General features: G+C 44.0%; 1 protein-coding gene across 7 annotated transcripts in view; it reads right to left on the bottom strand.

The window, feature by feature from the left end:
- SPATA13 (spermatogenesis associated 13) overlaps positions 1-16,972 on the bottom strand; it is a 225,915-nt gene that overhangs the window by 42,394 nt on the left and 166,549 nt on the right. For 6 of the 7 annotated variants that reach the window (XM_049823010.1, XM_049823005.1, XM_049823009.1 and 3 more), the window contains one exon: positions 3,654-5,450. In XM_049823010.1, coding sequence (XP_049678967.1) covers positions 3,654-5,291 — 1,638 coding nt within the window. In that variant the 5' untranslated portion in view covers positions 5,292-5,450. Of the gene's footprint in view, positions 1-3,653; positions 5,451-6,648; positions 6,742-16,972 lie in introns of those variants that run through there. The other variant, XM_049823011.1, reaches the window with a different exon arrangement.

Genomic DNA, 16,972 nt, shown 5'->3' with positions numbered 1-16,972 from the left:
GCACTGGGGGACTGCGTGATGTGGATTAATTGGGACCACTGACTTTCGCATGGCATGAACATAAATGAGTTAACAGACAGGTCTTAGAGCCTATAAACAAAATGTGACTCAACCCTAATTACAGCAGAGTTACCTCTTCACTGTAATTTATCATTCACTTCTAGTCATGGCGATAAGGTATTTAAGTAATAAAAAGTCTGGTGTACTGCGAAGCCAGATGCCAGCAAGGCAACTTAAATAGCAGGTGCTCTAAAAGCTTGTGAAAGACTCGGTGAAATGTCAAATAAATTGATTTGTCTTTTTTGTAACAAATTCAGAACAGTATTTTGTTTCGGCAGCCTTAGTGGCTGACACATGCCAGTCCAAAGCAGAGAGTTTAAGTTTTTATTTACAGTGACATGGGGCTCTTCTTCAGGAAAGTAAAGACTATGCAAAACAGTCCAAATAAAAACTTGTCCTTAATCATCTCTTGATGCTACTTAAAAGCAACATATTGAATATAAGCGACAGTGGCATAAAGCAGACTGGGAAAGCATGGGCTGTCACAGATGAGCTTTGGTGACTCATGCCTCTAGCTGAAGAAGTGCTGAGGCATGGATCCAGGCTGCACTTAATTAGCTCTTCCCTGGGAAGCAACCTCTGGCAGCACCAACAACGGAGAAGGCCAAACCTCCCCTGCTCCAGTCCAAATCTTGCATTTTGGTGAAACCAACAAAGTGACAGAAGTGACAGGATCTCAAGACTGAATCGCGTAGCAAAAAACAATCCCCAAAACATCGATTCAGGCAAATGGATAAACACCCTTGGGTGAATACTGCAAAATCAGCCTTACAGTGTCAGGGAAAAGCAAGGTAGAAATGTTTCATTTCCACATTTGGGAAAATATAGAGATGGACCAAGTTCCAGAGACTTCATTTACTGACTAATCTACTAGATGAGTGGGTAAGGGAATAAACTAGATTTGCTTCCAGCTACGGCAGCCAGTCCTGAAAGAAGAACACGTTGGAGCCTGACTGCTTAGCACCTTGTAAGCTTTGTACTGAAATATGTCTCCAAGCCACAGAGATTTTAGTGGCTGCACCAGATTACATACTGGCTTTTACATGAAATCCATACAGAAAAGAAGATGCATGAAACATGGAAACAGTGCAGATTTGTCCGTCAAAAGTGTATTTAAGGTTCAGACAAAGTCTTAAAAATTTGGGATTTGCATGGCTTAGCATTGCATCTCAAATGATTGTTGAGAATGAACCAAGCACTTGACTGTCGCAGGAACAACTTGCCAGGTGGGTACAGTTCTGTAACGCGACGGTGTGAGGTAGAATTAAAAATGAATTGTAGTCAAAAGTTCAGTCCCCAATGACCTCATTGTGTGAGTATGCGGCATTCATAAAAGTGCCTGCGGGCTGAATAAACTCCAATTAAAAACCAACCTGGCATAAGTATCTTTGGTGCCAAGCTACGTCCACGCTGAGGAAACCATGCTGTAAAGGAGGAGCAAGGAAATGAGCAATGAAACCCTTCAAAGGAATGGCAGGGAGAAACCATACCACTCTCCCTGTTCTGCAGTCACTCTGAGTGCCACAGCTTTAGGGTTGCCTATGGGATGAGGAGCAGGTGTGGAAAAAAGCAAGGACAGAGTTTACACCCCTTACATGGTAAGACAGAAGTAAACCCTGTCCTGCACAGCTCCTGCTTCCAATCCACAGCTCCCACCTCCAAGAGCTTTGCTTTTTTGGATCTGAAGAGAGGTCTGGATGCAGCCGCATCGTTTGGGTGGCCGCAGTTGTTTTGCCATACGTGGGGGCTCCGGGCAGGGCTCAAAGCAGAAGGAGGGGGCCACTGTCCCCCCCGAGGAGTCCGTCCCCTGGGTACCGTGTCCTTCATCTCCCGCAGGGCTCCATCCCACGCCGGCCGCCTGCCCACTACACAAACCCAGGGCTGCCACCAGTGCACGCTCTGTATTTTAGACAACAGAGGCGAGCACTAAAAGGCACTCAAAATTAACCTAAAATATGTCATAATATAAAGAGAAAGTTTAAATTGCATGTTAGATAATAACAGAATGTGGTGTTAAAACTAAAACTGCAGTAACTTTTATCCACCCAATGTACACGTTCATTTAAAAACTGTACTGGTTTGTCGGGAGCCAAGGGGAGGGACGAGCTGAATTTCTCTGGGGTCATGATGGCAGATCACCACTAGATGGTAGATGAGTAGCATTAATTCTACTTCCCATTTTATTCCCGAGAAATGCAACCGACAGCCGTCCACACTAGGGCTCTTGCCTCTTCTGGCAGTGTGAAAGCATCTCCTTGCATATGCTCTTAAGTGAGAGTTTTGGGAAAGATGGATGGCTGTGGCAACTCTGGAACTCCAGAGGAGGAAATAACCTCAGAGCCCCAACATTTAGACACATTGGGTTTAGTTTTCCAACCTTACCATAGCTGCAAGCACTACAGTAAACAAACTCGCTTTTCTCCAGCAGAAGGACAATATTGATAAGCTCTGTAACTATTTACAGTTAGTTTGCAAAAACCATGCCAGGCTTTCAAAAGTAAGATGGCTTGACAGACATTGTAAGACTGTACGGCATGAAAGACTGCTGCGTTTGTCAAGGGACAAGATGCTTTTAGTCAAACTGAGGTGGCTTAAAAGACATGTCAGCTTTCTTTTGTAAATGGTTTCCATACTCATACAGATCCAGAGGGATTTTTGCCCTGGTATATTTTTCCCAAAGAGCAGCAAACCTTTCTCTGCTGCCTCACCCCGAGTAGCTCAAAACCACATTACGGCCCATCGCTGGGGCTGAGGTGAGCCACACCATTTCAGATGGGTGCAGGATACGTCCGGCAGCTCTTCACCAACACTGCCAAAATTGCTCCGGTGCCAACTCACACAGTGCTTTAGGTAATGGCACAGGGTTATTACCTGAACTTGCCTCAGAGGTGCTGCAATACGTCTATCTACCCATCTATTGAGAGTATGAAATCATGCGTTAGGTGCAGTGAAACACTGTTGTCTTCACCAAAACATGAGTAGCCACACACTCAGCCCAGCATCTAAAGTACTGCTCTTTGAAATTTGCAGGCAAATAAATAACCAAACAGTTTATCCTCAGCACGGCCATCACTGGACAGTGAAAACATCGGATACAACTGAATGCTTAAACCTCTACTGTATCTGTCACACCACACTGCTGCACAAGTACTACCACGTTCTGCGAGGCTTGCACAGGCAAAGTGTTTTACACTGAATCAACACTCCTTCAAAATATACAGACTCTTTAGAGACCTTTCAGCTTGGAAGGAAACGCGTCCAGACCCTGCTTAGGCTGGTAAAAACTGACAAGAGCACATGACAAGGTGGTGTATCAGCAGGGTGCAGTAAGCTGCCCTTGAAGACATACATGAATAGCTTTGCTGCCAAAACTTTCTTTGATATTAAAGCACAAAGAAAAAATAATTCGATGTTAGCATCCAAAGAGAATATATTAAAGGAAATAATTGCTGTCAGCTTATTTTAGCAATAACGAGCTGCAACAGCCATTAGTACTCAGGTTAGTTTGCATTGTTTGCATTGTTTTGCATTAATAAAGACAAAATCTGATGGATATATATGCAGCTTCTAAAAGATTTTGCTTTCTTTCTTACCTCTTCCTTTTTCTCTTCAGCACCAGAGGCTAAATTGAGGCTCAGCTGAGAGTGGCTGCTTATGCCACTGTCTTCATTTCCATCATCATAGTACACAGTTTGCACCGAGTCCTGGAAGCAAACAGGATTCCTGCCCAACTTCAGCCCCGGTACCTCGACTCTCTCCTCGCTCTCCGATGAGCTCAGGGACAATGTGCTGTGATGGTTTGGGCACTGGAAATTCATATTGCACTTGACCTTCTCTGCAGTGGGACTTTGAGGCTTTGGAGTAGTCGGCCTGACGGGAACGTGAGGGTTTTCAGCCTCGTCTGTAAACTGCTGGGTAGCTTTTGGTTCATCCGAGTCTGAATAAAACACTTCATTGGGAAATGGACTAATGTCATTCAGCGTGGGTGATAAACTATCAGAGTCTGGGATACCCGATGATGTCCTGAGGCTTTTGTCTTCAGCAACAGCTACATTCATTTCAGTCTCTTTATCCTGAGCAACTGCCGGGCTTTGCAGACAAGGTGTTCCGGGTGAGGAAGAGTCTGGACTAGATACCGGGGAGGTGCATCTCTTTCTGTCGTGATCCGTGCTGCTGGAAACCCTGCGGGAGTAGTCATCGTGCAGTCTGCTGTTTGACCTTGTTCTCTGGGACTGCTCACTGGGAGAAGGAGCTGTGCTCTTAGGGCCATCCTTCTTCCATGCGACATCTGTAACATTACTGACAAGTTTCAAAACTCGGTCAAAATCCTTTGCCCTGATAGGGCTCTTCCATCGCTTGGATCTCCTCCCGGGGTTCCCACCAGTTTTGTCCGAGTCAGCAGAAGGAACACTCACAGTCCTTGTTGGCGTCTGGTTTTCACTTGCAACCTTGAGGTCGGTAAGGTTTGAGGTGGACTTCCGTTTGAATGAACTTTTTTTCAGAAAGTTCAAATTATCTGAGCTTTTGCTTCTCCGATAAATGATCCTGTTGTTTTCAGAGTCTTTCACTAAAATTTCACAGATCTTTGGCTCTGCGATGACAGGTGATGTTGGCCTACTACAGTTTTGATGACTCTGAACTTTATCCGAGTCCAGCAAGTTTATGCGGCCAGCACCGTAAGCCCGCCTAATGCTGCGCGAGCGGTGAGTATTCCTCAGGAAAGACTCATCGCTCTCCTCTGCATCAGAGCAGTCAGAAGCTAAACCATCCACTGCATTCTGGAAATCATGTAGAGGCCCCGAATAGGAATACCTGTTAGTCTGAAGTCGCACCACAGCCCCATTTGAACCATGTCTGCCTACACCGTTCTCGTTTAAGATGTCTGGGCATTCCCTTGTTTGGATTCCTTGGAGCACCGAAGATTTCAGCTTCTTGAAAGATCCCATTTTTCTGATGGAAGACAAAGCATTCCACGTGGACGAGTTGCCCATCAAAACCAGAGAACGAGGCCTGTCAGAGCTGGAATTAGCCCGTTTCCGAGGGGTGGTGAAAAAGCGCATGATTTTGGAAGGGCTGAGTTTATCCTCTTGAATTTCCTCCTCATGACTGTTGCTGGTGCTGTATCCCCCATTATGATTGACACAGGTAGTCTGATTTTGGGGCTCTTTATTATCCATAACTATACAAGTAACGGTGGTGCCATTTCCACAGCCATTCGGAAACGTTGTCATGCTCTCGATGCTGTACGCATGGAAACGGAGGCTGGGGTAGCTCAAAGCGACGCTGCTGTCTCCACCAGCTGACCTCGCTGCCTCTCCTTCATCTGCTGCACCTTGGTCTGTCTTGCTTTCACATCGACTGGGTGAGCCGAGCTCCTCAGGCTGCACTGCCTGCATCAGGAGAACAAAAGCAACTGTGAGAGAAATTTCCTTACGAAGTCCCCAAGTCAAAAAAGTTTGAGCCCCACTGTAGGAAACAGAGACACACACAAAACGAGGTTCTTTTTTGCCGAACAAAGGTGTGTTGCAGTGGTGAGGAGAAGGCATTCATAACTCCCTCGAAGTATAATTGCATTCATTAGCAATTTAACAGACCTGAATAATTTCAGTATGTACTTGTTTCCCTAATGCTTAATAACCTCATAAATTCAGTATGACTACCACACCTACCTTACAACACTAAATATAGTCCACATACACACTTAGAGAGAAACCCCCAACAACAGCAATCTGGTCTTCCCGCTCAGCACTGAGCCCCAGGACACGTGAGAAGTTTTCATCCAAAAAACCGAGCACATCCATCAGGTGCCACCTAATCCTCAACCAGCAGGCAACGAAGAGGGAAATACATGTATTTTTTCCTACACTTGCTACTGTCAGAAGGCTGCATGACACTCGACTGTCTTGTCTGTCCCCTAACAGGTGAACCTAAGTCACATCAAGCGCCCAGCGAAGTGTTTTTCCCTAGCCAAAGAAAAGGTTCAGAGGTACGTAAAGCCAGCAGCCAGCCTACGCTGTCACGACAGCGCCAGGAAAACTTGAATTTGGAAGCGACCGGAGTCTCTGTGACTGGGAACGTGCTGCACAAGGGATCTCCCGGAGCTGAGCGTGGGAGACCCAGCAGCCCAAACCCCAACTCCGCTGCTTGGGCCCGGGGGGCAGCGGCAGGTCCCGTGGGGGGCGAACACCCAGCATCTCGCGAACGGCGTCGGTTTCGGGGCTCGTCCCCACCGGTTTTAAGGCTGCTGCCTCCTGAGAGCGCTGGAAAAGGAGTTTCGGGAGCCTCTGTCCCTCTGGGGATAAACGGATTTTCTCGCGTTTCAGCCTGAAATCTCCCTCGCCGCCGTTTTTAATCCCCCCCCCCCCCCCTTCATTCACAGGGGCGCGGTGGGAGCCTGCCGGGCTGCAAGGCAGAGCCGAGCCGAGCCTGTCCCGTCCCCCCTCCCCGACCCCGCACCCGGGGTCGGACAAAAGAAGCCCCCCGGGCACCGAAACCCCGTCCTGCCCTTGTGCTCTTGTACCGCTCGCAGATTTCCACGCCAACCGCCCCGCCGCGGCAGGCAGGCGACCCGCGGAGCAGCGCCCTTACCTGGGGGAAGCCGGGGGGACCCCACCGCCGCCGCCCGCTCCGGCATCGCTCCGGCAGCGGGGCCGAGCGGGGGGCGGGCGGGAAGCGCCGCGCACCCGGTCAGCGGGCGGCGGGGCGGAGCGGGGCGGGGCGGGGCGGAGAGCGGGGCGGGCTCCCGCCGCGGAGCACAACCCGATGGACGGAACCGGTACCAGTTCTACCCCCCCCCCCCCCCCCCCCACTTCGCAAACGCGAGTTGATTCTCCCAGTTATCATCTGCGGGTTAAACGGTCCAACTCCTCACACGGCATGACTGAGCCTCCTAGTAAGCCCGAAGTATTGAAAACAAAAAAAAAAGCCTCAGATCATCTGCCACTCTCTTTCACCCCAGCAAAGTGTATTTAGTAGCTAGTTGGTTGTTTTATAACTGAACAATCCGTAACATCAAACTGTATTTCAATGTAGTATTTACATTGGTCAGGGGCCGCGTTGCATTTGTGGTGCCAAACACAAATTTCTCATCAGCATATTTTCCTAAGCCTGGTTTGCTTTATTAAGCTTGAAGACATGAATGCTGGAAAAGAAGTACTTGCCGATCTGCTCAAGCTCTTTCAGATGCTCGTGCTTGGTTCCCTGGCTGTCTTTCTGTCCCAGACCTGGACAAGCTTTTGGTTTGTCCCTGGCTGTCTTTCTGTCCCAGACCTGGACAAGCTTTTGGTTTGCCCCTGTACCTCAGAGTTAGCAGCAAGAACATTTCATGCACAGTCTGAACAGCGCTCATATACTACAAGGAAAATTTTGTGAGACAATGTTTTACAGCCCCATGTCGTGGCTCCTGACAAAGACCCATAACAACTGGTAGTCCTTGCTCAAGTAGTTTATTGTCCAAAAATATTTCTACACTTGGACTGGAGCTGTAGACATAATTAAAACTCTTTTAATGTAGCTCAGGTAAGAGGCAAAATAAAAACAGGACAACACAGGGTGCATAGCAGAACAGACACCCTAAAGAAGTAACGAGGGCCAGGAGCCCCACTGCCTCTCCTCTGAGACTGGTGTGACTGTACACGCTGTAATTACTTCTCTGGAGAGCAGTACAGACATACTCTCAAAGGCAAGGTGTAGTTAGGGGATGAGGCAAACAAATGGGCTTAAGGGATGTAGGTCAAATGAGGTAGCAAATAACTCTGGGAGTGACCACAGGATTCTCCGGCAGTCAGCAGCAGCAGGGACAGCCTGTCACCAGCCCAGGTCTTGCTGGCCTTGGCTTTATGGTATGCCCCATGGAAGGAGTGAGTTTTGAAGAATGACTCAAATGAGGCAGTAAAGTGGTTGCTCTACAGTGTTGGGCATGGAAGCAAAGAGGAAACAGAGATTAGGACTGTAAATGCTGACGCAGTATGGAGAGGGTCCATATGGACCGTGGCTGGTGATCTATGTTAGCTTGGGACTACCTGGGGGAAGATCTTGAGTCAGCGCAGAGAAGAACTGTCTGCTTCAGGCTGTGGGAAAAGGAAGCCTCTGAAGAGGGACTCAGTGAAGGCACTGGAATGGCCAAGAGAATTACTTCAGCAATGTTATTAAGGGTAGTATTATTTATATGAGACAAGAAGTATATCAGAAGTTAACTTTAAAAGCACTTTCAATGGGTCTGTAAACTTATCTCACAGCGTCCCTGGTATCTCTAGCGGTTTGTGCTGGTTGCTTAAAAACTTCTAACTATTCAAACCTGAATTTCAAGGGATTTATGTTCCTATGTTCCTCACATTCCTTTCCATAAATATTGGAGCTATATCCATTACATTCATTTTTGATATCTGTTTTAATCCACAAGCCTCCTCAGAGAAGGGAACCCCCAGTTCCTCCTGTGTCCTCTATCTACCAGCTGGACAAAAAGACAAAGCAGAAAAATCCATTGAGCTGAACTGCACCACTAATTTGTGTCTCTCCTTTATCCAGCCAAGAGTCTTTCTGAAACTTAAGAAAGTCTAATAACTTTGAGATCTGAGCCCTTCTTTTCAATGTATTTGAAGCTCATCAGCAGGTTAAAAACTGCTTGAGAAGACAGAAATGACACAAGAAGGTATTGACACGCTAACAACATGCTCGCAAGAACTTAACTTCCTTAAAAAGCCACGCTAAAAAGCTCACTTTAGATAATTAGGTAAGACTATATTTTATGCTGTATTCTTTAAACGTCACAACATTTACTAAAGGAAATACCTAGAAAATTGCAATTACAGAGGTAACAGTATTTGGTCAATTAAGACATTTGTCAAGTTTCTAAAAGTAAATACTATACTTTGTTTGTCATACATATTCTACCGGTAGCGTACTTAAACCCTCTCCTAACTCTTGCAGCTTCATTGAGTCAGAGTCTGTCCTTCCACATGCAGTACTATTTAGTGAAGCAGGGATGCAGCACACTAAAGAGTATGTCTGAGAACAGGATTAACTTCCCGTACTGGAGACCAATAATTACCCAAATCTTTTCTTAATCTGAATTATTAATTTTTTAAAGGCTGGGAAGTGTATATAGCACCCAGGTGCTGTCACACCAAGGGTTAATAAAATGATGCAAAGCAAACTTTATCAACAGGACTTCCATGAGAAAGAAGGCAAATCACTCTTCTGACTATAAACTTGAGCGCTTTCCAGTTTCTTGCAATATTTGAAGGAAAACAAGCCATAGTGTTTCCTCAAAGTTACAAACCAAAATTTCAGCAAATTAGTCCTTTCTATATAAAGGTTTTTCTACAATCCTAAAAAAGCAAAATGTCATCCAAATTTCTGATTAAAAAAGGTGCTTTTGAAGTGGCATTCCTGGCTGGTTTTCCAGCTTTTTTGTTTCTTGAGAGGATTAACACAATTTGCCACTGAGAATACTTGAAAAGGCTTCAATAAGAACAAATTCATAGCACTTTCATAGGTATTTCTGAAAAACTGAGCTATGTCCTGTGTTATTTACAGGGTAGTACTTTGACTCCAGATGAGTAACACAGGCTGCAGTGAACTGAGAGGCAGTGCCAGCATTACATGTTATGGTTGACCAAGTACAGTACTTTAAGAAGAGAACTCCAAGAATAACTTCCTGATCGGTATATGCATGAGATTTTTAATAGTGATTTGACAATGGTCATCGCACTTACTGCAACAAAAAATGAAATGCTTGTTTTAGAAGCTCTAAGTCTGTAATTTAAAAGAGGTTTAATGCGCATGTGACAAGGAATGAGAAGGATTATTCCAAGTGTAATACAGGTGGGAAAGGATTACAAAAACTGTGACATGGGAGAAGTTTTAATGATGAAGGAACAACCCTCCCCCCAACTTTTTAATACGTAGTGATATATCTCAGCTTTCTCAGAATAGCGAAGGGCACATATGTGTAATAAAGAAACTCACTTAAATCTGAAAAGTCTAAAGGAGAATGATTCTTTCTACGTAGTTTAGAAATCCTCTCTTCCACTCCCACAAGTCTATTATTTCTTTCATGGTTCTTTTATACATACTTTCTAAATGTCTCTTTTAAAGTAGTGATTTTTTTTTAAAAGGTACTCTTAAAAGAGAGTGCAAAAAAAGAGCCAAAAGGAAGCATTTCAGGAAAACATAAAAGCATTTGTCCTACTTCAACAGCTATTGGGCAAGACGGCAAAGGAAGTGACTCTCTAAGACATACTCTAAATTAATGAGTGACCAAATTTAATTATTAACATGCAGGATTACTGAAATAAGAGATCCCTTTGCTTTAATTGACAGTGTCTTTTCCAGGCTGCAGTACGCAGCTAACGCTCCAGTTCTGCAGTTTGCACCTTCCTTTTACATCCCAGGCAAAGACTCTCCTGCAAGCAATTAACCTCCAAGGAATCTTTACACATTGACAAGTCCCACAGGGGGAATTAAACTGAGTCATATATCTATTGAAGTTAAAGGCAGCTCCCCCACCGACTTCACTGGGAGCACAATCAAGATCTCAATTTGTTCAGTTTAGAAACAAGGGAAGAGTAGTATGTTTGGGTATGCAAGCTCAAACTAACATAGGCTGCTAACTATTTTCATCTGTTTTATATATAAACTGTGTGAAATTAATGTAGGATTTTTCCATTTGTGTATATCTGCAACCAAATTGGTAATAATAAATGGAAAGGGATTTTCCAAATTCAAGACCTTTGTTGTCTTGGCACTGAAAATGTCCATTCCAGAAAATGAGTTGTGTTGCTAAGGAAAACACTCAAAGGACAGCTTAGGTTAAATTGCTGTATTAACTCCTTAATTTGCCTAGTGAAAGTCATCATTGCCCCTGTGCAGGAACCTGGTATGCTACTTCCGAAAGGCCAGTTCCTGTTGCATTTACTTTGCTTCCGATAAAGGCAATTACTGACCAAAGTGAGAAAAATTTATCACAACTTGGTCTAAATCAGAACACATAACAAACTGTTTTTCCCTCTAATCTTCTTTTAAATGTGCTTTGCTGAGGTTATTTCGCTGAGCTTGCTCAGCTCAGTTAAACACAGAGACCTAATTTAGGGAGAACACAATAGCCTGATGGAGTGACGCCATCAATGAAAAATGACCCTTGTGTACCAGGTTACCATTATCCCATCTCCGAGTTGCTCTTACTCACCCACCTACACCAATACAGCTGCATGCAACTTAATGATGGCTTCAGCCTTTCAGGCTGCTAGAAGGCTATTTATAACCCCACGGGGTCCGACTGTGATCTTATTCTTTCTCCCCATCCTCAAGAGGCATTATTCAGACAGCATGACATGAAGAGATGGCTGGTACTACAGAAGAGCAGTTTCCAATAAACAGATCATTGTGTTTAAACATAAAGACTTCCAGTTACCAATTAGGAAGGCTGAATTCCACCTTTGTTTTGTGTCTCACAAAGTGTAAGATGTAGGAAGGAAAAGGACCGTGGAGATGCAAAGTAGACAGAAATGGGAAGGAAAATATATACCCTATGTATTTTTCTTTTTCCTCTTGTCTTGAAAAGAGTTACAGTAGATTTTCTGTTAGGTGGATGTACATTAAAATGATGTGGACTAGTTGGGAGGAAAGGGTGCGATCTCAAGAGAGCTGGAATCCTCCCACTCTGCAGTCATTTGCTTTCTCTTCCTTCTCTGCTCTACCTGCCATCCTTTCCTATGTCACACCCCTGGCTGCGGCATCTGATGGCCCTACAGCCATTCTGTATTTATTATCCTTGCTCGAATAATAACATGTAAAAGTGACTATTAAGACCTCTTTATCAACCTTCTTCCACACCCACTTAATTACCTTGCCATCCTGTCCTCTCTATTCAAAACTGTCCTTCCAAAATTACCTGAGGATATGAAGGTGCCTTGTTATGCAACCAGGAGGCCAAAATAAATCAATGGAAGGATAAATACAAAAAGAAAGGGCCTTGAGGAGTTTGGGGGCTGAGGACCACCTGCAGCGGGTGTTTGCACGGCTCAGGCCAGGGACTGGAGTGACAGTGAGGAGCACTTCATGCATTTTTGCATGTGAGCTGTAGCAAGGGGCTGTGCGTGGGTTTATTAGATTTCTGAGTGATGGTGCTTCTCCCTGGGCTTCGGGCGGAGGGGGGCAGATAAGCACAAGCAGCACCCAACCCTCGCTTAAATAATTCAGCTGTGCTGAAGGGAGCAGGGATACAGCAACAGCGCAAACGTACGGAGTCCATCGGAAATGAGAAAAGATGGAACTGCTTTAAAAGTGAAGCAGGTAGTGGACTTCATTAGGAATGGTGATGCTACATCAGTAGAAATTATGCAAAGTTGTATAAGATCATCTTGCTTCTGATGCTTATTACAATAAAATAACAGGTCTCCGTAGAATAATTGGCCCAGTGTGATGCAACAGAAATACCCAGCTGGTGATAGTGCAGCTGTGCACCTGAGTTAACTCTGTGGTGGCCAGGGCAAAAAGCCCTGAAAAATTACAGCTTTTGATGTGTTCGTGAGGTCAGAACAGTGAATATCTCAGTAAGACTAAGAAAAGGAGAAATAGGTAGCATTTGGGGGATTGTTGTGGTTGTTAGGAGGCTTCTAGGTGATCTTGATTCATGTGCTTCAAGAACCACACAGGGTTTTTTTCAATTAGTATCAATACTTTTCTTTGTTTAGTCCCCTTTTACAATGACAAATTTGCTGGGTTTGTTACAGTCTGAACTAAATTAACATTCATGGGCACATTTCTTGTGCCAGAAGATTGAATTACCATCTCCACTGTGTTTCTCTTTCTTTTCAGGAAAAAAAAAAAAAATCTTCTCGCTAATTCTACCTCTAGTGTGTTAATAACTTCTACTTCTTGTTTGAAATTACTCTATCAAAAACCCTGTGGAATGGAAAAGCTAGAAAAAAGCAATTTGAACAAAGTGGGTACCAATGAGTGCTACAACAACATTTACGTGCTGGGCCTTTTCAATAAAATACATGCTCTGAATTTATCCTGCCTGAAAACTTCAAAGCAATCATAAGCCTTTAACTAATAGTCATCCCTCTCTCTGGTGCTTAGTAACTACCTACCTTCTTCTTTATTAATACTAAGATCAAGAGTATTTTTTTCAAAACACGGATGATCAAATTTAAGCAAACTGTCTATTTATTTTCGCAGGACCAGGAGTTACCTGATTTAAAGATGCAGAAAACACACTATGCTGCTCACTCTAAAACTTATTTGTTTGGACATGGAATCAGACACATAACAATTTTATAAATTTTGGGCTAGCTTACTGGTCCTGTTAAAAACAACCATACATATTAAATTAGATCTTTTATGAGCAGGATAGCCAAGGAAATCTCTTGCAGCCTGATGTTCTTTGTAATATTAAAATTGTTTCTAGGAAGCAATACAAATGATACATATTGACTGCCTCTGTAAGATATTGCTGCTGCACAAGTTAGTCAGATTTTGGTGGGGAAACAGAAGATTTTTTTAAGATCAGAACATCAGAATTGTGCAACTGTCTTCCTATTAGAACAGTGTGGAAGAAAACCTGACTTTAGTACCCTGAGATGGAGTTAGTTATGTATATCTAAGGTACCAAATGGCATAATTGCCTGAAACAGTGCGGGACTGGAACCGGTGCCTCAAGAGACCTTTATGGCCATTGGCTCAGACACCCATATTCCATGAGTAGAGGTTAAACAACTCTGGATTTTACCAGCCCCAAAAGTAATGGTAAATTATCTGAAAAAAATCAAACCCTCATCTCAGGCAGGAAAGATGGCTTTATGACTGAGGCTGGGAAGAGAGATTCTGGATTTTCTTTCTTTCTGACCTTGGCAGTTCAGCGTACTTTTCTCAGCTTAAGTGCCGTATGTGTAAAATAAGTGATGATAGGAGTAGTGCCTTATAACCTATGGGCCTGCAAGGACAAATCCATCAATGCTCCTCGGGGACTTTGATGCTTACAGTGATGAGAGCTATAAAAAGTGTACACACAGAGAAAATAATCCATTACCTATCCATGCAGAGGACAAACTCTAAATTCCAGTTTTTTGAAAGGAGTTCAGACTAAAGTGCCCATTTCAAGACTCAATTGCCTATTTTGATGATGGTTCATTAATCTTCTAAACTGGAGTTTGCAGATCTGGCTAATAATTTATGTCTCGTAAGAGTACAAGACAGCTCTGAACCTAAAAGATTGCACATTTCCTTACTACAAAAGTTAATTTACAGTGGTGAGCTGTCTTTGCCTAAACATTGCAAATAGCAAAATGGACACTTTGGTACCTGTCAGTGACACTGTCCTTTGTAAAAAGACCTTGTTAAACTTCCAGTTAAGAAAACCTAATGAAAAAAAACATAGAAGCCATTCCCTTAACACGCTGGGGTACATAATTAAAATACTAAGCTGGGGATGTGAGCCGTGTTTCCAGCTCAGTGTGAAAGGGAGGCACTTTGCACCAATTCTGTCCTAGGGTTGTCTTTTGTCTAAGCAATACTAAATACCTGAGTCAGACCTCTTCCCACCTCTCCCCTTTCATGACATAATTCAGCAAACTTTCTGTTTCTGTGCCAGGACTGGAACGGCTGCTTTGCTCTCTCCTGTTAGCACACGCTGACCCAGCGATGCTGTTGCTCCCCGTGGACCATCATCTCCTTCGATCTACCTGGTTTCTACGGGTGAAGGTGGAAGTGATGGCTCCAGCCATTCTAAGAGCTTGCCACCACCTAAAGGGAGAGATGCTGGACCTCCCTTCTGCTTTTTCCAGCCAGGCTGGGAGTTGAACCATCTTCCCCGGCTGCACCGGAGCTGTTGAAGGGCAGGAGGTAGAAGTCAGCATCCAAGGGCAGGGAGAAAAGTGCAGGAAGGCGAGTGGAAACTCCTTCCACAAGCAACGGGACTCCTGAAACGGCTCCAGACTCAAAATTTGTCTCAGGACCTGCGCAGGAGTGCTGTGAATTGGAAAAGGCTGAGGAACATGCAATTGCCCTCAGCTTATTCTCCGCGTGTTGCCTTTCAAAGCTGCAGGGTGCCAGGTTGTGTGGGTGTGAGGTGGGCGTGCGGGTGGCGGTGCTGGGTGGGTGCCTGTGGCGGGTTCGCAAGAGAGACGCAAAAAACCCACAAAATTCTGTGGCAACTTCCCAAACTGGAAATATTTTTAAGTGTGTTCTCTGGAAAAGCAAGAAAATACTTACTCCAGAAAACGGTTAATTGATTTTTTTATGAAGCGCTGTTGTGTCAAATTCAGGGATTAGAAATAATGATTAAGGTAAATAGACATTTTAATCTGCTTTGCATTCAATCTCTGATTCAGTTTCAATTCCAGCCTCACCACAAAATAATACAAACAGCGTCGATGCAAGGATATTGGGATTGCTGTGTACCTCAAAACGACCGTTTGTAAAATAACTCAGTAAAGGTGTCACTTGAGCTTTTCTCGATGCAGCAAAAATTTTGGCAGGCCGATCTATGCTTGAATAGTTATTCAGTCTCATTGGTAGGATGAACACTGCATAGAGGCTAATGCTTAGTATCGTGCTGAAATCAGTTGGTTTAAAACCTGTTTTCACCAGTCTCTGCAGCAGCAGGGAACAGGGCCTCCCTGTCCAGCACTTGCAGCCAAGCCATATGCAGCATATGTTCAGCTGAGCCACTGGTGACACCCCCTGTCAGCATCTGGTAATTTTCCTAGCAAGGACAAGATTTACATGAACGCTTTAACTCGAAAGTCCTGAAGAGCCACAGACAAATACATTCCAGAATAATTGTTTTAAGCAAAGAGTCAGAGGTGCACCTTTATAACAAGCCAATTTTGGATGACTGTAGTATCAGCTTTATACTTCATTCTACCAGGCCAAGATGCTTAATTTATCAGAAATCTTGCTATCATTCAGCTGATAAACAGCTCCAGTTCAGTGTTCAGCCCTCAGAGTCACAGATATTGCTGCCTGAGAAACACTGAAATAACAACCATCTGGCTCCATGCACGTCTTGATTTTCCAACACTTAAGCAAAATACACCATACAAACACTTGGAAATTATTCAAAATTTACTATTATATTTTTTATTGTTCTGAAGTCTAAGAAAAGGGGGATGGGGGGGAGTTCGGGCTCTCCGGAGAAGGAAACCCTTCCTAAGGTTTGCAGTAAGACACAGCAACTTCTACTAAATCATTCAATATCATAATGAAGCATATTCGTTTTTCTCACCAGTCTTGCTTCTCTCATTGCTTAGGGCACCAAAGCTAGAACACTGTTACTAGTAGAAACCAACATGTAATTTTTAGCCGAATCTCATTTTACTGGAACCTCTAAGCTTTTGAGCGCTTATTATTCCAGATTTAACCTGGTATTAAATGAGAGGAGAGTGAAATCCAGGCTTTACAGCAAGTATTAAACAGCTTTGCTAACCCATAGTAATGAAAAGCAATTAGCATATAACCAACCCCAAGCTCATTTCCTCTAAACCGGGAGCTGTTTTCCCAGGGAGGATATTGAGTACTTGTGACTACTTTCTGCTGCAATATTCTTACACGGGATCACGTGGTGCCTTCATCCTATGCTGAAAGTTTTGGAAAATACTTCACTGGCATCAGCAGTCCACTTTTGTTCCCATAAACTTCTACCCATTTCCCCACTTTCTTTTAATGGGTAAACAACTCTTAACTTCTTAGTGTTGCTAGCTTAGCTAATTGTGCTTAAAGTTACACAGAAACCTCTCTAATTTACTAAAGACTCCTAAAAGCTCAGTTTTCTTTGGGTTTTTGCTTATTCCCCAGAAAAGCACAGCAGCCAACTTGATGGTCATTACTCTGAGAAAACTGGCAGTCAGCAAGTCGTTTAATCCGCAGTCTACTTACGCACCTGTGTCATGCCCCGATTTCAGTTAAG

The sequence above is a fragment of the Accipiter gentilis genome, chromosome 19 (genome assembly GCF_929443795.1).
Source record: "Accipiter gentilis chromosome 19, bAccGen1.1, whole genome shotgun sequence".
Taxonomy (NCBI): Eukaryota; Metazoa; Chordata; class Aves; order Accipitriformes; family Accipitridae; genus Astur; species Astur gentilis.
This window is presented reverse-complemented; position numbering and strand designations above follow the sequence as displayed.